The sequence below is a fragment of the Bubalus bubalis genome, chromosome 7 (genome assembly GCF_019923935.1).
Source record: "Bubalus bubalis isolate 160015118507 breed Murrah chromosome 7, NDDB_SH_1, whole genome shotgun sequence".
NCBI classification, from domain to species: domain Eukaryota; kingdom Metazoa; phylum Chordata; class Mammalia; order Artiodactyla; family Bovidae; genus Bubalus; species Bubalus bubalis.
In genome coordinates, this window is record NC_059163.1 from 81,951,396 (window position 1) to 81,974,409 (window position 23,014).

Genomic DNA, 23,014 nt, shown 5'->3' on the forward strand with positions numbered 1-23,014 from the left:
GAAATGCAAGCAGGTATTTGCATGTGAACAGCCCCATTAAAACCTAAGTTTAAACCAGCGAAATGCTGCATGGACACCCAGTGTATCGCTGGCCATCATTCCTCCCTTATGTGCTGTTTAGTCTTTAGCAGTAATAGGAAAAGCCTGTTGGGGGGTTTAGAGGTCTTGGAGCTGTGCACACTGTCCTGTGCATGTAAGTAAGACCAGGCTAGCTTGGGTGGACACGCTAACCAGCAAATACGTTGCCTCTGCAGTGTGCCGTGCTCTACACAACCGTCAGTGGTCAGAGACGACTTCGGATTCACAACCTGGGCTTGAACTGCAGCTCCCAGTTGGCCGATCTGTATAAGAGCTGCGAGACAGACGCCCTCATCAACTTTTTCGCCAAGTCAGGTAACTCTCTGCCAATCCTGGGGTGCAGAGTACCTTGCCTAGTGGTTCAGGCAGCCTTGTGGGTTAAACCGAGTTAGTAGCTAACAGGTCTTGGGATTGTGTAGCCTTCTGGTGGGTAAACTCAGAATTTATAAAAGCAGAAGGTAAAGAATAAGAGTCAGCATTTCTAAGTCTAGACAAATAAGGAGAACACTGAGTCCTTCCCAGGGCAACAGAGTTGAAATTGAGGAAGGTGATCCTGAGACTCATGATGGTGTGTGATTGTGCCCTGTGGCACATCCAGATAATGGAAGAATAGGGTCCCTCACATGAGACTGAACTGGATTAGCCTTACCGAGATAATTAGGAAGTGGTAGGGGCCCGAGGTGGAGTTTCCTGGCTGCTCCTCCCCTCCTTGCCCCAAACCCCAGCTGAAATTCTACACTGAGCTTTGGAAGAGCAGTCCAGCCCATAGGAGTTCAGAACATCAGAGATGGTGAACTGGTCTTGCTTTTCTCTGAGTCGAGTCCTGTATCTAATCTTCTGAGGACGACGAATCTGGACAGATTTCCCACCTTTTGTTATAGGTAGGCTGTTGTTTTCCACTGGCTAAACCATCATACTTAGTCAAGAGGAGAGCCTTACCCAATGACTTTAACATTTTAAAATGCTGTTATTCCTGGCTGAGCGGTCTGAAGATAATAGCAATTTGTTCTTTGATTATATTTGGAGGGATCCATTTCTGAGCTAAACCTTTTATGCCCTCTTAATTGTTTTGTGCAAACAGCTTTTAAAGCCGTTCTACACCAACCCTTGAAGGTCATTCGGGAAATTCTGGTTAACCAGACTGCCCACATGTTGGCCTGTTACCGGAAGAACTGTGCTAGTCCCTCTGCAGCCAGCCAGGTAAGTCACCCGCTGTCTTCAGGGACCTGCTCACGCCGTGCTCTGCTGCCGAGGCTGCTGTTGTCTGGGCACTGAGATGCTGCCTGGTGAACTGCAGCCGAGAACACTTGGGGTGCCACTGGGGGACCATGGTATTTTTATGTGTGAAAGTCGCTCAGGTATGTCAGGCTCTGCAGCCCCATGGGCTGTAGCCCACCAGGCTCCTCTGTCCATTGGATTCCCCAGGCGAAAATACCGGAGTGGGCAGCCGTTCCCTTTTCCAGGGGATGCTGTCAACCCAGGAATCGAACCCAGGTCTCTCCTGCATTGCAGGTGGATTCTTTACCAGCTGAGCTACCAGGGAAGCCCATGGTATTTTTACAGCCAACATGAAAAAAACTTAGTGGCCTTACAACATGCAGAAACCTCAAAATGTGTGTGCATATTGTGCTGACAGCCACTATATTACGTAAAACAAAAAAATATTATATGTAAGAAATGTCAGTATAAATCAGGTTTTCTTTTGCATGTAGATGATGAATATTACATTGTGAAATGGGGAAGCTTAAATACTTTTTGGATATATTAACAATCAAAGTTGACACGAGCTAATGGCAGAAATGATTTATCTATATTTTATAAACATAAAATTTATAAATTCTGAAATTCTCTGTATTTAATAGTTAATACTAGGGGATTCCTTGGCAGTCCAGTGGTTAGGATTCCATGCTTTCACTGCAGGGGGCATAGGTTTGATCCCTGGTTGGGGAACTAAGACCCCCATGCTCACAGCCAAAAAACAAAAAATTAATAATAGATATGAAGAGTTTTGGAAAAAACTGGCTAATAACTTGAAATTTTAGAAGACCTTTTAAATAAATCTGACTCATGAAAATAAAAGACAAAAAAAAAAAAAAATAGGCAGAACCTCAGGCCCACACTTATTTTTGCATCGGTTCTCTTCTTTATAATCTTTCCCATCATAGCTAGATGCCATTTTTCATAGCTGTGTATTGAACATCTGAACCCAGAATCAAAGAAGACAGCAACAGGTGGGAGACTTTCTGGTTAATTCTTGTCCACAGTGACACCTGAAACCCCACCTAAAGCAACCCTTCAGCAGCAACAATAGTAGAGATACATCTGGGGGCCAAATTCATAATCTGGGTAATGCAGGAAATTAAAAGACTATTATTAGTTTGGACTTTTTACAGAAATTCCTTTGCTGTCCAGAAGGATTAAAGTAGCCATCCATTCTTTCATCTCCTGTTGATAATCACAGAGGCAACTCTTAGATCTGTTAGTCAGAGGGTTTGCCTCTTCAGTAAACTCAGCGTCAGTCCCGTTTCGGAGCATCCTACACAGAGCCTCCCAGGAGCTCCTGGGTGCAGGCCAGCGAGGACCACTGCAGCCTCCAGTCTCACTGTTTCGGAGCTCTGGCAACATTGCTCTGTGTCTGGAGTGTCTCATACGTCAGGAGGACTTGCTGAAGAAGAACAGGTACAGCCAGTGAGCTCTAAGGAAGTTTATTTGCTACAACAATTGGATTCAAAAAACCTTACATTAAAAACAAATCTGTTGCCTGCTTAAGGGAAGAAATAAAACTGGTCGGTTCCTTCTGGTTTAAAGTTATAAGCTTTGCCTTTACTACTAGATCATCTGTTTGCACAGTTTATTTCTGGAGTGACGGCATTCTGATGCCAGTCTGTTTCTGAAAAAAGTAGATAAAGATTATTCCTGTTCTTCTGGAGATTTTTCTTTCTCCATTAGCACATTTCAGCTGTACCCATCAGGGAGTAGGGAAAATGTAGAGATGATAATACTGTTAGTAATAATGATATATTAAAAATACACCATTATTTAACAGAATGGCTAGACGAGGTTTTTCTCAGAGAATATAACTTCAAATTTGGTGGTCTTTCCATAGTTCACTTGCAAGAAATTATTTCCATGGGGAAATTTGTAAAGGAATTCTGTTTTATTCAATACTACAGAGCCCAAAGTTTCCTTAGTCCAAGCAAGACTGTTAAGGAGCTGTGTACTTGCATTATATGTACTGAACCTCAGGAGATACGCTTTTACTGAATTGCCAGGGCCAGCACAAGGTTGATGCAAAAGAGGAGCTTAAGGCACAAAATTTAAGGAGGCACCCATTCTGCAAGTCATAGGATAGATGCTGGGTTAAGACATATAATTTAAAACAACATTAAAACAAGCTTTTAACCTTACATAAGCAATGTAGCTTCCTTTTTTATTAAATATAACAACTCACTGTCCCAAACTTAAATATATTACATCATATGGGAGTACACTGACTTCAGGAGGTAAGTCGCATCACCTTAACTGGAAAGTAGTAGTTTTTTTTTGCCCTTTTTTTTTTTTTTTTTTTTTTTCCCATTACCACATCTGTTACTTCAAAACCCAAAGCAGAGAATTCTCCAAATTCAAACTGGAATCATATGAATTTGCACTCCCTCCTCACTCACACCTTTTCTTCCCGAGAGTAATTTCACTATTTATGGAGAAGATCAGGGAGGCAAGGAAAGGTTTTAAGTACTGATCCATTACCACATTTCCTTCCCTACCTCAAAAACATTGACTGTTTTCTTTCACTCTAACTCAATTTTCTTCATCACAAAATTTCCTTCTTACTTTTATTCTCGGTTCTGTTCCTCCTGCCCTCTGTAGTCTCCTCTAATCAGACTTTTTAGTCCTGAAAGAGTCATCATTGGCCAAGCTCAACTCTTTGTGGTATTTAGGGCAACAAATTTCTAAACTGTCTTAATATGACCTGATTAATGAGAAACAGCCAGTGAATTGCAAGATAATATTTAAAAACTGTACATACATGCTTCTCTATGGGGATCTAAGAACATTTTTAATCCATAACAGGTAAGATGCCTAACTGGTAATTAGCCCAGAAATAGCCCTGGGGCCACTTGGCTCCAGTGACCATGGTTTGTGTCCTGTATCCTTGGATCGTAATTTTTTTTTTTTTAATCCTAATTTTCTTTGGCTGAAAACATATTCCAGTACCAAATGCTGTCAAATAAAAATACTTTATGCTAAATAAGTGAAGTAAGTCAAAGAAAGATAAATACCATATGGTCTCACTTGTATGGGGAATCTAAAAGACAAAAACCTAGCTCAGATACTGAGAAGAGACTGGTGGCTGCCGGGAGATGTGGAGGGTGGGCAAAATGGGTGAAGGGGCTCAAAAGGTACAAACTTCCAGTTATAAAATAAGGAAGTAATGGAGATATGATGTACAGCATAGCTGCTCCAGTTAATGCATGTTTGAAAGTTGCCAAGAGTAAATATTAAAAAGTTCTCATCACAGGGAAACTCTGTAACTTTGTATGGTGATGATGTTAACTAGAATTGTGATCATTTCACAATATATACAAGTATCAATTATTATGTTATATACCTGAAACTAATATAATGTTAAACATTATTTCTCAATTAAAAAAAATTTATGCTAGAGAAGAAATTCTAAGAGCATTTAAAATCCTCATATGAGGAAATATGCGTTTATCTGTCTTTGGTTTTTTTGAAAGGAGATAAAAATTGAGAGGAAAAACAAACTGCAAAGTAGAATTTTTCTAAAATATATTTTCCTTAACCAGTTAGAAAGTTCTGTCTTACATATTCCTTACTTAGAAGATCATGAGAAGCGATGATAAAGGGATTTCAGGAATAAATACTATTAATAACAGAGCCCTAAGGGAAATTTTCTTTTCAGCGTGTATTCTGTTAAGGGAATATTTTTTTCATCATTAAAATAGAAAGCTAAAAAAAAATCATGAATTTATAGACCAGATATTTATATTTGCAGATTATCTACTGTATATGCTTTTCTTTTGGATATTTTGTTCATTGACCTACTATAAATGGAAGAAATGACAGTCTGTCTTGATTCTTAGCCATATTTGTAAAACTGTGTTGGTAAGGTTAAACACACAGGCAAATTATTTGTAATTTTTTTACTCATGTTTCTAGAATTGTGTTACTATTTGGAGCATTATGGTATGTACTTGGAGGCAGTTAGAATGAAGTCAGAATGAGCTCACATAAGCCAAAGAGAGGGTGGAGAGGAAGAAGGTACAGGTGGATTTTAAAGGTTATAAAGGTGGATTATAAAGGAATGGAGAGAATTTGTGTTCTAATTGAAGGTAAAGAAAAAATGAAATCAGGTTTCATCTAGTAGCTCTAGTATCTAAAACAGGAAACATAAGAGGAAAAACATGTTTGTAGAATTGTAGGAGTTTGATTTTTTCCTGTTATCATTTAGTGACATACCTAATAAATTCACAAAACATTTCCTGTTTTAATTTCTATGTATATATTGAACGGCATTGTAATTTGAATTTCCCTTATTATGGTTTATCTGTCTGTATGCATATCATCCCCAGTGCACATTAGGCATCTGCATGTGGACTGTGGCTTATTCCTCTGCAGAGGCCTTGAGGCGTTGATAGAACCTGTGACCCAGTCCTCCTTCAGTGTCTGATGAGTCTGTGACTGTGAGTTTAAGCTGCAGGAAGAGCACAGAGGAAGAGAGATCGCAGGGGTAGCTGGAAATGCTGTTCTTGAACTCAAGAGGTAGAAAGAAGCTGGTAATAGAGATTAGGAAATAACTTATACATTTCATTTCATTTAATAAACGTGTGTATGACACTGTGTGCTGGGCATTACTATAAGTACTGCACAAATCAGAAACAATTTAATCCTCCTAACCACCCCAGGATCGTGAAGTAGAGGTGCTATTATTTTAGAAGAGAAAATGGAGGAAACGAGAGGATAAGGAGTTTTCGCGAGGCATACAGCTGGTAAGAGGCATGCCCCGCGGTGAGCTGTACTGAGGAACGCTGTGCCAAGCTTCCAGGGCCCTGGAGAGCATGATAGCCACCTGCCGCTCTCTGAATACCTGCCCTGTGCTGCTTTCCCTGCTCTAGGTGCTGCACTTGGGTTATCGTTTCATCCTCTCTGCAACCTCAGAGAGCAAATCTTGTTTCTCTTTTACAGGTAAAGTGCAGTGGGCCTTGATTCTCAGCAAAGAGCACAAGCATCTGAAACCAGTGTCTCTCTCTTCCAGCTGATTTTGCCGGATTCCATGAAAGTCCTGCCGGTGTACATGAACTGCCTGTTGAAGAACTGCGTGCTGCTCGGCAGACCCGAGATCTCCACAGACGAGCGGGCCTACCAGAGGCAGCTGGTCATGACCATGGGCGTGGCCGACTCGCAGCTCTTCTTTTACCCACAGCTTCTGCCCATAGTAAGTAGGAAGCGTGCTGTGGTGGCGCATTTCCTAGAGACGTCTGGGAGAGAATCATCGTTTGTTCTTAACCAGAAACTTCGGTGTCACGTGCAGCGCAGGCCTGAGACGGGCTCGGGGCGGGGCGCTCCAGCTCACGGAGCTGTCGGGTGACTGCGTCTCTGCCCTCATGCCCAGACAGGTCCTCTTTGACGGATTAGGCAGACTGAACAGTCAGGAAGCCCAGCTTCAGTTGAAGAAATCTACTATGGCATGAAAGGCAACTGCTATATCTGTATGGACGTTGATAAACACAGATATATTTGTTTTTAGACAGTGTATTAATTGTCTGAGAGTCACCTCGTTTAATCAGAATGGCTCTGATGAGCCTTGTGCAGGCGCCCTCAGGGAATTTACCTGGTGATGTACTCTGCTTCTTTACTGAAGACAGCCCTGACGTGCCTAGGCTCCTTCCCCGCGAGACCTAGCAGGTTATAGCTGAGGGGTCAGAGCTGGGACAGCGAGGGGTGGTTTCTGACTCCTGGATCAAAACTCACGCCCAGGCTCTCAGTAGTAGTGCAATTAGGAAGAGTTAACGTACGTTTAAATAATTGATTTTCGGATAAAACTGGACTCCGCCAGAGAAGCTAGGACCCTGGGGAACACGGACATGACGTCTCACTAAGACCGACCGAAGTCGCGGTGCCCAACCTGTCAATAAACCCCGTGGGCAGCTCGCAGTCCTCTGCTGTGAGCTCGGCATCTGACAGTCTCTCCCTGTAGAGCGCCCTCTTCACCTGCTTCCCGGGTTGCTCTCCCGCTTCCCCGGCCTCTCCTGCGGCCGGCTTTGCTGGTTTACTCTGCTTTCCCCGTGCGGGCCCCCAGGGCTCAGGCCCCGGGACCCTTCTGCTGTCTGCGCACACAGCCTTGCGGGGGTCTGACCTGCGTTAGGCCAGCAGCCACAGTCTGTGCCGAGGCTCCAGCTCCAGTCTGCAGCCGGCACCGCCCTGAGCTCCGCAGCGCTGGCTGGAGCACCTGGGGCCCGTCTCCGTGAGCTGTGACGGGCATCGCCCCCGAGCGCGGTGGGCCTCCTCTCCTGCAGTCTTACCCCCCTGCGTCTGTCACCCTCTCTCCTTCCGGTTCCTCAGGACCAAAGGCCCACGCTCACCCTTTGGCTCTCTTCTTCCTCACCCACCACATCTCATCCGTCAGCACTCTTTCCACGCCCACTGTCACCACCCAGACTCCCAGCAGAGTCGCCTCTTCTAACAAGCCTGATTGCTGGCACCTGTCACTTTTTGCCACAGAAGTTAGAGTAACGCTGTTCAAATAACTGTCGGTTCATGGCCCTCCGCCCCTCAGAACACCTCAGGATTTCCCACTTCAGGAGAAGCCGACCTGCTTCCCGCCTGGGCCCCGCCCTGCTTTCTGTCTGACTCATCTTATTTCTCTCTCTCTGTACTCCAGCCACACTGGGCTCCTCTCTGACCCCTGAACGTCCGAGACAGTCCTGCGCCTCAGGGCCTCTACACCCGATGCCCCCCATCTGGAATGCCCACGGTCCCCGGCTCAGATGTTACCTTCTTAGCAAACCTCTGACTCCCCTGTTTAAAACTAACACCACCAGTGTGCTCTATCCCACTGCCCTGCTTCATAGCAGTTAACACCTAAATTTCTGTATACTTAGGTTATCTGCTGTCCTTTCTTCCCTCCAAAACATGGTTAGCTATACAAGGTGGGGATAACTGTCTAATGACTAGAATGCCTGGCGCAGAGCAAGGACTCATTGAAGTGAGCTGGGAGGGAGGAGGGGGAAAAGGTAGGAGAGGAAGGAGGGAGCAGGAGGGCCTTCTGACTCTCGCCTCTGCCTCGCAGCACATCTTGGATGTCAAGAGCACCACGTTACCTGCTGCTATTCGCTGCTCTGAGACCCGTCTTTCAGAAGAAGGAATCTTCCTCTTGGCCAATGGTCTAAACATGTTCTTATGGTTGGGAGTAAGCAGCCCACCAGAACTGATTCAAGGAATCTTTAACGTGCCATCTCTTGCACATGTCAACACAGATATGGTAGGTATATTTTTTTTCTTTGCTTTGCAGTAATAAATTCTTAAATGCTTTTTGTTCATATGCAACCATGTATTATAGAGAAAACAATAAGGTCTGTAGTTCTATATAAGAGAATTTCATGTTTTAATGAATAACAATTTAGCTAGCATAAAGTTGTTTGTATAAAGTATTATCCGACAACCAAATTACATGACTTTAATAGAGACTGCTGACACTACCAGAGCATTTCCTATTTGTTAGTCACTGCTCCAAATACTTTAAACACAGTATTTCATTTAATTCTTGTAACAAATCGGTGAGATAGATACTAGTATCAACATTTTCTAGACATCTCCAGTGAGGCGTAGAGACAAGTTCTTTCAGTAGTAAGTGGCAGAGGTGGGAAGTGAGTTTGGTCTTAGGCTCTGGGCTCGTCCCTGGTGCTGAACTACATATTCACAAGGATTTGGAAGCTGTCGTACACGTTTAGCTACAGATATGACCACCCCACAAAAACAGTTATACACCCTTCTGTTTCATTTATTTCAAAAGAGATTTTAGATTTGATGTGGAATGAACACAAATGATGTTCTTCTTAAACTATAATTTCTGGTTTTCCTAGCATACTCTGAGAATCACTGACTGCATACCTTATTTGCAAACCATCGTGTGAGCCCCACTGCTGTGATGGTTGTCTTCCTCTGCTTGACTGGATTCCCTATGAATTCAGATGCAGAATGCAGCAGAGAATTTGTTCCCTGAGTCCTCACTCATGTTTTGGCAGATGGCTTAAGGCTTTAATTTCTGGTATGAAGGTGGACACATAGCATCTGGAGGAGAAGTCTGGATTAAAATTTCAGGTTAAATAGATACGTGGTCAGTTTAAAGAGCTGCATATCTATTATGAATGTAAAAATATTTTTTTAAAGAAGTTAAAGGTATCCATTAAGAGGCTCATTTTAAGATGAAGATTTAGAAATAGTAAGATGTTTGCATGTGGTTGAAATTAAGAATGATTAGAAATGCAATTTCTTAAAAATTAAAGTTCAGTGGGCAAAGAACTATGAGCATGAAGAATGTTTATATAAAATTTAAGGAAGCCTCCTTTTATGTCATATATTAAATATTAAATTTCACATTAAATTTAAATTTCACATATAAATGTTAATGCATATTTGTTGAATATAGATATGGAGTAGCCAAAGTCTGTCCACCACAAAGCAACAGATTGCTAGGTTTGTGCTTATGTCTCCATATTTCTTCTCAACCTTCTTCAAAAAGTAAGACAAAAAAACAAATATTGTTTTCTTTTTAGAGGCAGTTGGCACTTTGAGACATATACGTAAAGTATACTTATTTTATGTTTGTTTTTTAAATAAAATTAAAAAATAGTCTTAAATGTCAAGAGAATACATAGAGGGTGTGGAATGTGAATATAAATAATGAATTTCTTGCCTTTTTTTTTTTTTTTAAACAACTCCTGTGAAAAATATTGGCTATGATTTTTTCCTGGGATGTGTGACTTTTTGGTAAAATGGACAGTTCACTTTTCCAGTGACTAACTCACAGATGTTGTCTTAGCTCTTGGTATCTCCTTGCTTAGAAGTAAGCATTAACATTTACTGTCTTAATGAAAGAAATCTAAGTCCAGATCTCTCATGTCCTCCGGGGGCCGCATGCAGTGGGTGCTATCTTTTATATACCATTACCCAGATTTCAGGGAAATTTGAGGCCACATTCCCTCTGAGAAGTCAGCATTTGGTGGTTTGTCTGAATGTTGGGATAGTGGTATTTGGATGGCATTTTCCACTTGGGGTTAATGCCTTAGGATCCTGCCACTGATCCACTGAAGGAATGAGGTATATCCTTCTCTCATAACACAGCCTTGAAATATCCATCTTGCAAAGGAATTAATATCATGGTGAGTTGACATTCTTTGCAACAATCATATACTGTTTGTGTCAAATTATGCTGATATGTATGAATCATTTTTAATGCATTTTTATTTCACATTTTTGGTTTTTAGGTAGATGAATTAAGCCAACAGCGTGGAAGGATGTTTTTTAACTTTACATTCTAATAATCTCATTCTGCTTCTATCTAAATGTTATAAGTTGTACTGAAACTTAAACTTTATTTTCCTTAAATTTAGACATTATTGCCTGAGTTGGGAAATCCATACTCACAAACACTCAGAATGATAATGGGTATTATCCAACAAAAGCGGCCATATTCAATGAAGGTAAAAATGAGATTTTCTTCTTTCTTCAAGTGTTTTGATTTCCTTACAGACTTTAAAATGCATGTCCTATATTTTTATAACATGATTTCTGATAAAAAACTCACAATCTCTGAGTACACCTACCTACCTGTCAACCATACACATACAAAAATAACTATCACCATGCATTAACTATGGATTATCTTACTAAGTATTAACTTAGAAACAATTGATATTATTAAGTCTTTGAAATGACTTTTCCTTCAATGCTTAAAATTATAGAAGTATAAAAGCATTTGTTAAATTTGACTTTTACAGCTTTTGATTTATTATCTCTGAAAAATTTTGTTGTCCTAGTCCTTCCAAGCTTTTTTTGAGTGTGAGTAAAAGAATTTAAAATGTCTGTTAGGAAAATTATGCCTTGTTGCTAAGTGCCAAGTACTCACCCCTGTCTTCCTTTTGAAGCTCAATAGTAGAATTGCCTGGAATGTACAGATGACAGTGGTCTATTACTGTACAACCTCCTGTGCAGGACACTCAGCTGCAGGCAGGCCTCTACAAGAACCAGGGCATTGTGGGGCTATTGTTCCCCCGAAACATAAATATTATGTCAGTTTATATCAATGTTCTTTACCATGATAGATACTCGTGCACGCAAACGTCAACTTTAGTAGAACTTTTAGAAAGTTGAATAAAGAGCTTTATAATCTCTAGGACATCTGGGTAAACAAAACCTTTCCAGAACTGTTTTTACATCACTGCTTGGGTTCAGTTTTAGGGCAGGACCTAGAGATGGCAGAGAAGGCTCAAACTAAACATGTTCTTCACACAACACTCTGAACACCCTGGAGACATGTGATGAAACCTTAGGGTCGTATGCCACACAGATTGACCAGAACTAGTGTTCAGCATGCACAGCGAGGACGATCCACCCTTGTCCTAGTGGCTGCATCTCCACAGCTGGCCCCAAATTGCAGAGAAGGAGCCAGACTAAACGTGGTGATCACCCCTGTGCTCAGTAACCCCTTCTTCCAGGAAAAAAGAAAGCCCTTTCCTCTCCTCTGCTCCCTGATCTGCTTATCAAGGTCATGTCAGCTTTGGTTATTAAAATATCTAAGGTAGTCGCCAAATATGATAAGTAAATAAAATATAAGAAGTTATATAATATTAATACTAATTTTAGCTTAAATGATTTTTTTTATGTGCTACTTGCAAATGTATCTCTGTTTGAAAAAATCCTTGACATTTTCAGGGTTTCAAAGAATTTGAAAATCTAAAATCCAGAAATGTGAGAGCTGAAGGAATCCAGGAGATGCCTGGTCCCCCACAGGCTCTCAGCTGCCGTTGCTGCTTAGCAGACATGAAAAGGAGTGCGCTCACCTGGTCAGGGCGCACAGCTAGGTCACAACAGACACGGGCCCGGCCTGGCTGTTCAGTCCATGCACTTGGTTTTACATCTTCTTCTCCAGCCTTTGAAAATGGATCATACAAAGGAAATGGAAACACACTTAAAGAGTCTTTATATCTTTGAAAGAGTCCAGATTGACTAGGAGGAGAAAAGGGTCAAGGATAGCAAAATCAAACCAGAAGGCATTGCTACCTTCTCGATTATGCTAGTTAGTTTTTCAGAGAATCAGCCCTCTTAGAGCTCACTGTCGGCACAGTCTTACATTTGTGGGAGAATTAAAAAAAAAAGATTTCTATCACAGTGTATTCCCAGATTACCTAAATCAAATGCTTTACTGAAATTCTAGTCCTGCCCTGCTCATGGTTCTCCAGGCTCCAAAATATCTCTCCTTCCTCTTGTGTTTCCTAGAATACTCCCTCCCCACTGGCTCCTTTCCAGTTTACCAGCTGTTGTCACATCTTCCTTCTTTGAAGCTGCTGCTTCTCCAAGATGCTGCTCCCTTTTCCTTTTTATCCCACAAATTTTGTACTGAACACTAGAAACATAGCAGGCATTTTACCACCATGCTTCCTGCAATGTTAATAACTGCTTGTAATTTCCTTCTTCCCAGCTCCAGTTTTCCCTGAACTGCCAAACTGCTAAAGACATGTTATTCTCAACCCCTTTACAGGATTGAGTACTACTACTTTCCTCAATGTTTCTCTTCTGTCCGCTTTCAAGACATCATACTCCTGATTCTTTCTCACTGACCTTTTTCCTTTGGCTTCTCTTCATTCATCTGCCCCTTAGGACGAGTTGCGTTCTCCTAAGTTATACCCATGGCGCTCTCTCATTCAGCATACTCCTTCTGGGCCATCCTGATCACTGCCGCCATTTATCTGTGCCCTATGAAACAGGCAATGTGAAAGAAGAAAATGCATTTTGAAGTACAGTAATTCTGTAAGCACTGGTAACATGGCCCAGAGAATATCCCATTTAGACCAGTTGGATTAACCAATCCTTCCACGGAGAGGGCACACAGGAACCTGCGGGGGAGACCAGCAGTGACCATTTTATAGTCCTCTCCCCTCCCCACCCCACCCCACAGAGCTGTGTCCCTCCCTGTGGAAACACTGAGGGGAATAACACACAGATTCCCAGTCCCTCCCAATATACTTTCTCCTCTGACGTGGGTGGTGTATCCATGAGAAAACTACCAGCGTGTCAAGACGCCATATCCACCACTTCTATAAATGCAGTTCCCTGAGACTTTCCACCAAGTGCTGGGTGATCCAGCTTTGTAGAGACTCAAATGCCAGAGCAGGATATTAATTCCTTTACCTTAAAGATGAGTTTCTTCCAAGGTTGAAATTCATCCCCTCTTCTATTTCCTACTTCAGATTATGGCCAGATGCACACATCAGAGAAGGTTTTACGGTGACCACTACATGTAAACCAAAAACTAAATAAATGAATGGCAGTACCCCCAGATGAGCAATATGAACTTCCATTAATTTCCATAGAAAAATTAAATTCTAAGGAAATTAGGGCCTCGAATCCTTCCCTCCATGGTGTTTTTATTCTGCCCAGTCTCAGCCTGAGCTGTCTCACTGAGGCCAGACCCACATTGGTGTTGCCCATAGCAGACAACAGTAGAGTCCTAGCGGCACCTGGGGAAAGGTGGAGAAGACAATTTACTTGTGTAAATTTCTCTTTTTGAGAAAATTGCCTTGGTTTCAGGCTCACCAGGATGCACACTTTCAACTCCTTGGCGATGTTCCCATGGGAGGGGCTCGTTTCTTTCCCCTCATCAGATGGAATATGACTCTGCACACTGCTGTTGCAGTGTCAGCTCCCAGGGCCTGGCACGGACCAGCCAAGACGTCACGTGTGTCCGTTATCCATGTGGAATTTGCCAGCCCGAAACAGTAGCTGCACCCAGCCGATATGGAATGTGCCTTCTTCGGCGTAGCGGGTGTGAAGCTGGTAGCTGCAGGCACTTTGGGTGGTTTCACCAGGCAAAAGGAAGTGAGAGATGATGCCCTGGTTCTTCTTAATTATACAGGTGGTAGATGGAGACAGTGTTTTGCACATCTGTCTCCACTAACCACACACACAGCTCAACAGATATCAAATTCTGACCTTTCTGATCATTTGCTTTAACTTCTTGAAATACAAGTGAGTAAGTGGGTCAGCAGAAGAGCTGAGAGAATTCATGACAAACTACCTTTTTCTGGGCTTCCTCCCCATGGGTCTCTCCCTCTAGAGCAGTACTGTCCAGTAATGTAAGCTGCACATTAATTCTATACTTTGTAGCAGCCACAATTAAAATGAAAAACAATTTTGATAAGGTTTTAACTTATCCAAAATATTACCATTTCCACATGTAATCAGTATAAAATTATTTTGAATATTTTAAGATTAATTTCAGTAGTTTAAGAACATTATCTTTTCCATCTGTCTCCTTTGCAGCTACACTGCCTCATTCAGGTCTTGACTGTCTCCCACCTTAGATGCTTCCAGCTGCCCCCTGTCTAGTTTCCCTCATCCCCCTAGTGAATGCTATGCACCATAGCCAGTTGTTCTTCATCAGCTTCATTGAATCACATTTCCTACAAAAACCGAAACACATCACCTCCCATGGACTTCTAGAAGTGTGTGCTAATTTACCTGCCATCCAGGACTGTGTATTTGGCATGTGGTTCCCCAGTAGAATGCTAACACCATACTCCCACATCCTTAAGGAAATCTACATTCTTAAGGAAATCCTACCCTGTCCTTTAAGGTTCCGCGAGTCACTGCCATTGTGAAGCCATTTCCAGCATTCTGCTTGTGTTTCATTGTTGCCACTTACATGTCTTGATTTTTGTGGCTTTGTACTCAATGCCTCTCTCCACTCTGGGTAACAGGCACTTTCCTATCCTCCTCCAAGGCCTCATAAACAACAGACATGTAATTCTGGTGGAACTGAAGCATGCAGAATTGAGCCACATTCAGGAAATGTTTATAACTAGCTGCCTTGTTGTTTTCTTCCTAGCTGACGATAGTCAAGCAGCGAGAACAGCCAGAAATGGTTTTCCGACAGTTCCTGGTAGAAGACAAAGGACTTTATGGAGGATCATCCTACGTGGATTTCCTTTGTTGTGTTCACAAGGAGATCTGTCAGCTGCTTAATTAACAGAATCTTCTCTGTTGTTAATACTGCCTTTCTAAGGAGACACTCTCCTTCTTGGTGCCTAATTCTCTGGATAGTAACAGTCTAGTTTTGATTTCTTGCTCATTTTCAGAATAGCTTTCCAAGACGGCATTTTAGAACTTCAGCTTTGGTGCTCAGGTATAAAGCCAACTGAGGTACAATTGTACCGTAAAGGGAACAGTCTATTTCTGATTGCACAATTTAAAAAAATGATGCAGTTTGCATTTCATGAAAGGCATAGTTTACAGAATTGTAAACATTCTCAGTTTTCTTTCTTTGTGCTAGACATATAAATTATTTTTCAAAATGTATAGATTTGGGGTAAAAAGTTGTCTCAGTTCCTCTCCCATTTACAGTAAGGGATAAAAAAACTTAATTTTTACATTATACTTAATTTTTTTAAAACAATATAACCCCATTGAACATTTTTCAACTTAAGGTTTGCATAGCAGACTTTTAAATAACCTTGGAATCTATTTTGTGGAACAATTTGTGTTCTACGTTTTTTTCATAATTACATGTTGTGTATGTTAAGACTATTTTCCAGTTGTTATTTTGTCTGTAAAACTGTCTTTGTCAATATTCTTCATCGTTCCCTGTACAATTTTGATGGTTTCTACCTGTATATAATGGATCTTAACCAGTATCAATAAATCACTTCATATGCTCTTACCTACCAGGTAGAATTCATTAGGTATTTTGAGGTTTTAAAAGAAACTCCAGTACTTTGGCTACCTCATGCGAAGAGTTGACTCATTGGAAAAGACTGATGCTGGGAGGGATTGGGGGCAGGAGGAAAAGGGGAAAACAGAGGATGAGATGGCTGGATGGCATCACTGACTCGATGGATGTGAGTCTGAGTGAACTCCGGGAGTTGGTGATGGACAGGGAGGCCCGGCGATTCATGGGGTCGCAAAGAGTCAGACACGACTGAGCAACTGAACTGAACTGAACTGAAAAGAAATAAGAGTGGTAGTTAAAGTGTCTTGGAAAAAGTTGGATGGATGGATCACTAAAAAAATAAGTTTTGGGGGTGAGTTGGGAAGAATTAGGTTAATAAATAATGTCAGACAGTGTACTCAAGAAAGGCAATTATAAGTTCTCCAGTGAGTCTTGGTGAGCAAAATAAATAAAAACAGGACCATTATTAATGAATATACATAAACCTAGGAGAGTAGCTTTGAGTGATGTGACACAGGTATCTGTCTTTCTCACTCCTGCTGAACTCTGATGTCAGTGATGTGAGTAATTAATAAGACCTAAAGTACACTGAATACATACAATGTTCCAAGAACTGCACTGGCTGCTCTGTGAACATCTCCACCTTCATTCCTCACAGTAAGCATAATCAGCCCCATTCACAGATGAAGAAACAAGCTTGAAATGGCTAAGGATTTCATCTGTGATTACATCTCAGACATCCGAGAGTGTGAAGTCAAGTGGGCCTTAGGAGTCATTAGTATGAACAAAGCTAGTGGAGGTGATGGCATTCCAGTTGAGCTATTTAAAATCCTAGGAGATGATGTTGTTCAAGTGCTGCACTCAATATGTCAGCAAATTTGGAAAACTCAGCAGTGGCCACAGGACTGGAAAAGGTCAGTTTTCATTCCGATCCCAAAGAAAGGCAGTGCCAAAGAATGTTCAACATACCACAGAGTTGTACTCATTTCACATGCTAGTGAAGTTATGCTCAAAATCCCTCAGCAGCATGTGAACCAAGAACTCCCAGATGTATATAATACAAGCTGGGTTTCAAAGAAGCAGGGGAACCAGAGATCAAGATGCCAACATTTGTTGGATCACGGAGAAAGCAAGGGAGTTCCAGAAAAACATTGATTTCTGCTTCCTTCATTACACGAAAGCCTTTGACTCTGTGGATCACAATGAACTGTAGAAAATTCTTAAAAGAGATGGCAACACCAGACCACCTTACTTATCTCCTGAGAAACCTGTATGAAGGTCAAGAAGCAAAAGTTAGAACTGGACATGGAACAACAGACTCGTTCAAAATTGGGAAAAGAGTATGTCAAGGCTGTATACTGTCACCCTGTTTATTTAACTTCTATACAGAGTTGTTGTTCAGTCACCCTGTCATGTCTGACTCTTTGTGACTCCATGGACTGCAGCACACCTGGCCTCCCTGTCCTTCACCATTTCCTGGAGTTTGTACATCATGTGAAATGCCAGGCTGGATGAATCACAAGCTGGAATCAAGACTGCCAAGAGAAGTATCAACAAGCTGAGATATGCAGATGATACCATCCTAATGGCAGAAAGCAAAGAGAAACTAAAGATCCTTTTGATGAAGGTGAAAGAGGAGAGTGAAAAATCTGGCTTAAAACTCAACTTTCAAAACACTAAGATCATGGCATACAGTCCCATCACTTCATAGCAGATAGATGGGGGGAAAAATGGAAACAGTAACAGGCTTTATTTTCTTGGGCTCCAAAATTAACTGTAGGCTGTCTGACTGCAGCCATGAAATTAAAAGACACTTGTTCCTTGGAAAGAAAGCTGTGACAAAAGTAGACAAGTGTATTAAAAAAACAGAGACATCATTTTGCCGAGAAAGGTTCATATAAGTCAAAGCCATGGCTTTTCCAGTAGTCATGTATGGATGTGAGAGCCAGACCAGAAAGAAGGCTGAGCACCGAAGAACTGATGCTTTCGAACTGTGGTGTTGGAGAAGCCTCTAGACAGTCCCCTGGACTGCAAAGAGATCAAACCAATCAATCCTAAGGAAATCAACCCTGAATATTCACTGGAAGGATGGATGCTGAAGCTGAAGCTTCAATACTTTGTCCACCTAATGCAAAGAGTAGACTCAATGGAAGAGACCCTGATGATGGGAAAGATGGAGGGCAGGAGGAGAAGGGGGCGGCAGAAGATGAGATGGTTGGATACCATTATTGACTCTGGTCATGTGCTTGAGCAAACTCTGGGAGACAGTGAAGGACAGGGAAGCCTGGCATGCTGCAGTACATGGAGTCACAAAGATTTGGTCACGACTTAGCAACTGAATAACAAGAAGCCTAACATGGTATGCTTTAAAATTTGTAGATATCATGAAATTGAGAAAAATAACAAATATAACAGGATTGAAATCTTCCCACAAGTCAGCCAATTGCATAATGTTTCAGATCAATCTGGAATAGTTTTAATAAGAAGAAATGTAAGAGTCTGAACTTGTGTCCAAAAAATAAATGTACATGAAGCTGCTTCTTAGGGGGGAAAAAAAACTGAGTTATTTAAAAGAGAATGTCGGAGGTCTGTCAATATGAACCTATAGGAGGATGAATGCATATATGATCCAGAGCTACTTTTTTTTTTTTTTTTAACAAGTATAGTTCATCAAGTAAGTACAGCAGCCTCCCACTCCACTCTGAGGTGAGACTACAGTTAGGTGAGTTTCAGTTCCAGGCACCATGCTGTACATGAAACAGAAGCCCAGTCCACATCCCTTAATTCACTTGAAGACAGTCTAATAGATCAGCCAAGAGGGCAGAGGAAAAATACACTGAGCTTGCTTCTTTACAGGCACCACAAAATTACAGCTATCTGCAGAACTACTACTGATGAAAAAGACCAGAATCCACCAGAAAGGATATACAACTAAAGATAAAGCAGAACCACAAGGAGATGGGTAGGAGGGATGGAGTCAAGATACAGTCAAGTCTCATAACTCTGGGTGGGCAGCCTACAAATGGGAGAACGCTGGCTGCAGAGCTTCTCCTACAGAAGTCAGAGGTCTGCACCCCACGCTGGGCTCCCCGGATCAGGGGCCCCACATGGAACAGGAGCTCCCAGGGTATCTGACTGTGAAGGCCAGCAGGGCTTCCTTTCAGGAGTCCCTGAGGGCTGAGGAACACAGACTCCACTCTGAAAGGGCACACACAGGCTCTCACGTGCTCCGGGACCCCGGGGCAGAAGCAGGAATTTGGTAGGAACTTTGGCCAGACTTACAAGAGTCTCCCAGAGAGGCAGGAGGCAATGCAGCTCCCCCACCGTGAGAACGAAGACAAGGGCAGTCATTCTGGGAGGGCCTGTTGTGCCAGGCGGACACTGTGCTGGCGGGCACCACTGTGGAACCCTCCCTCTAGTTTCAGTTTCAGGACTAGCCCTGCTCCCACCCAACATCCTGCAGTTGTCAGGCTGGGATGCCTCAGGCCCAGCAGCTGACAGCCTCACCATCAGGAGACAGGCTGATTGAAGATCCTCAGGGCACAATTTGCCCACTGGGTGGCCCAGGACACAGCTCCATCCACTAGGGCAGCAGGCAATAGACCTGCACCAGGGCTTTCAAGCCAGAGACCCTAGGACCCAGGCCCCCCCGCCCCCCACCAAGGAGCAGACGCCAGCCAAAAGAAAACTGCAGCTCTGACAGCAAGCTACACAAACTTCAGGACCCCCCGTGACCCTACACCCAACCATGTCAGGAACCAGCCCTGATCACCTGCAATCCAACACAGCTCTGGGACACCTGGGCTCTGCAACCAGACTGCAGGACCCGTTCTGTCTGCCAGTAGGTCAGCACTAGCCAGGACCTTTGTACCCACGAGTGGATGGGCAACAGCCTGGGGTCTCTTGGACAGACTCCACCCACTAATGAGCCAGCATTAGCCATGGGCCCCCCTAGGTTCTGCAGTCAATCACCCTGTGACCCAGACCTGAGCTAAGTAAAGGTAGAAAAAAATAAATCTTTCTTGGACTTATCAGGAGATGGCCCAAATCAATAAAATTAGAAACGGAAAAGGAGAAGTTGCAACCAACACCACAGAAATGCAAAGGATCATAAGAGATTACTAGAACTACATGCCAATACCATGGGTCACCTAGCAAAAATGAACAAATCCCTAAAAAAATAGTCTCCCAAGTGTGAAACTTGAAGAAACAGAAAACATGAACAGACCAATTACCAGTAGTGAAATGAATCACTAGTAAAAAAAAATAAAAATAATATGACATATAACCTGTGTCACACCACTCAAACAACAACAACAACAAAGAATAGTACATGACCTATAGAATTCTCAGGTGAATTCTATCAAACATTTAGATAAGAATTAACACCTATCCTTCTAAAACTATTCCAAAAAACTCAACAGAAGGAATGGTTACGAACTCATTCTATGAGGCCAGTATCACCCTGATACAAAAACCAGATTAAAAAAAAAAAAATCAGGCCAATATCACTGATGAACATATATGAAAAAGTCCTCAAAAAAATTACTAGCAAACCAAATACAATAATAAATTAAAAGGGTCATATACCATGATCAAGTGGGATTTAACCCAAGGATACAAAGTTTTCAATATCCACAAAATTAATATGATACCCCACATGAACAAACTGATAACACAATTATCTCAAAAGATACACAAATGTATCTTTTGACAAAATTCAACATCTACTTAGGATAAAAAATCTTCAGAAATTGGGCAAAGGGAACATACCTCAACATAATAAAGGTCATACATGACAACCCACAGCTAACATCATACTCAACTATGAAAACTGAAAGCATTTCCTCTAAGATCAGAAGACAATGAGGCCCACTCTCACCACTTTCATTCAACACTGCTGAAAGTCATAGCTACAGCAATCAAACAAGAAATAAAAGAAATCTAAATTGGAAAAGAAGCAGTAAAAAAAAAAAAATTAACACTACTTGCAGGTATCATACTATATAAAGAAAATCCTCAAGATGCCACTAAAAAACTGCTGCTGCTGCTGCTGCTAAGTTGCTTCAGTCATGTCCGACTCTGTGCGACCCCATAGACAGCAGCCCACCAGGCTCCCCCATCCCTGGGATTTTCCAGGCAAGAACACTGGAATGGGCTGCAGTAAAGGGTACAAAATTAATATAGAGAAATCTGTTAAATTTCTATATACTAACAACAAAAAAAAAGAAACTAAGGGAATACTCCCACTTATAATCAAAAAGAATAAAATTCCTGGGAATAAACTACCTAAGGAAATAAAAACTGTGCTTGAAAAACTGTAAGACAACTATTAAGACACTGGAATGCAAAAGCAGGAAGTCAAGAGATAACCTGGAGTAACAGGTGAGTTTGGTCTTGGAGTACAAAATAAGCAGGGCAAAGGCAAACAGTTTTGCCAAGAGAACGCACTGGTCATAGCAAAGGTCATCTTCCAGCAACACAAGAGACGACTCTACACATGGACATCACCAAATCGTGAAGACTGAAATCAGATTGATTATAGTCTTTGCAGCCAAAGACGGAAAAGCTCTATAGAGTCAGCAAAAACAAGACAGGGAGCTGATTGTGGCTCAGATAATGAATTCCTTATTGCAAAATTCAGACTTAAACTAAAGAAAGTAGGGAAAACCACTAGGCCATTCAGGTATGACCCAAATCAAATCCACTATGATTATACAATGGAAGTGACAAAGACATTTAAGGGATCAGATCTGATACAGCGTGAAGAACTATGGATGGAGGTTCCTAACACTGTATAGGGAGGCGGTGGTTAAAACCATCCCCAAGAAAAAGAAATGCAACAAGGCAAAATGGCTGTCTGAGGAGGCCTTACAAATAGCTGAGAAAAAGAGAGAAGCAAAAGGCAAAGGAGAAAAAGAAGGATATATCCATCTGAATGCAGAGTTCCAAAGAAGAGCAAGGAGAGATAAGAAGGTCTTCCTTAGTGATCAATGCAAAGAAATAAGAGGAAAACAATAGAATGGGAAAGACTAGAGATCTCTTCAAGGAAATTAGAGGTACCAAGGGAACATTTAATGCAAAGATGGGCATAATAAAGGACAGAAACAGTGTGGACCTAACAGAAGTAGAAGATATTACGAAGAGGTGGCGAGAATATACAGAACTGTACGAAAAAGGTTTTAATGACCCAGATAACCATGATTGTGTGATCACTCAAGTACAGCCAGAACTTCTGGAGTGTGAAATCAAGTGGGCCTTAAGAAGCATCACTATGCACAAAGCTAGTGGGGGTGATGGAACTCCAGCTGGGCTATTTCAAATCCTAAAAGATGATGCTGTGAAAGTGCTGCACTCAATATGCCAGCAAATTTGGAAAACTCAGCAGTAGCCACAGGACTGGAAAAGGTCAGTTTTCATTCCAATCCTGAAGAAGAGCAATGACTAAGAATGTTCAAACTACTGCACAATTGCACTCATTTCACAGGCTAGCAAGGTAATGTTCAAAATTCTTCAAGCTAGGCTTCAACCTACTGAACTGGGGAATTCATCTTTCAGAGTCATATCTTCTTGCCTTTTCATACTGTTCATGGGGTTCTCAAGGCAAGAATACTGTAGTGGTCTGCCATTCTCTTCTCCAGTGGATCACGTTTTGTCAGAACTCTCCACTATGACCCATCCATCTTGGGCGGCCCTACACAGCATGGCTCATTGTTTCATTGAGTCAGACAAGGCTGTGATCCATGTGCTCAACTTGGTTAGTTTTCTGTGGTTGTGGTTTTCCTTCTATCTGCTCTCTGATGGAAAAGGATAAGAGGACTGTGGAGGCTTCCTGGTGGGAGCGACTGGCTGTGGGGAAAACTGGGTCTTGCTCTCCTGGGCAGGTCCATGCTCAGTAAATCTTCAATCCAATTTTCAGCTGATGTTCCCTCCCTGTAGTTTGTCCAGAGGCCAAACTATGACAAGGGT

General features: G+C 42.0%; 1 protein-coding gene across 2 annotated transcripts in view; it reads left to right on the forward strand.

The window, feature by feature from the left end:
- Positions 1 to 16,036, forward strand: part of SEC24D (SEC24 homolog D, COPII coat complex component) — a 116,073-nt gene extending 100,037 nt beyond the window's left edge. For both annotated transcript variants that reach the window (XM_025290263.3, XM_006065086.4), the window contains exons 18-23: positions 255 to 393; positions 1,160 to 1,278; positions 6,356 to 6,535; positions 8,390 to 8,581; positions 10,713 to 10,802; positions 15,206 to 16,036. In XM_025290263.3, the coding sequence (XP_025146048.3) occupies positions 255 to 393; positions 1,160 to 1,278; positions 6,356 to 6,535; positions 8,390 to 8,581; positions 10,713 to 10,802; positions 15,206 to 15,346 (861 nt within the window). In that variant the 3' untranslated portion in view covers positions 15,347 to 16,036. The remainder of the gene's footprint in view (positions 1 to 254; positions 394 to 1,159; positions 1,279 to 6,355; positions 6,536 to 8,389; positions 8,582 to 10,712; positions 10,803 to 15,205) is intronic.
- Positions 16,037 to 23,014: the final 6,978 nt, after the last annotated feature.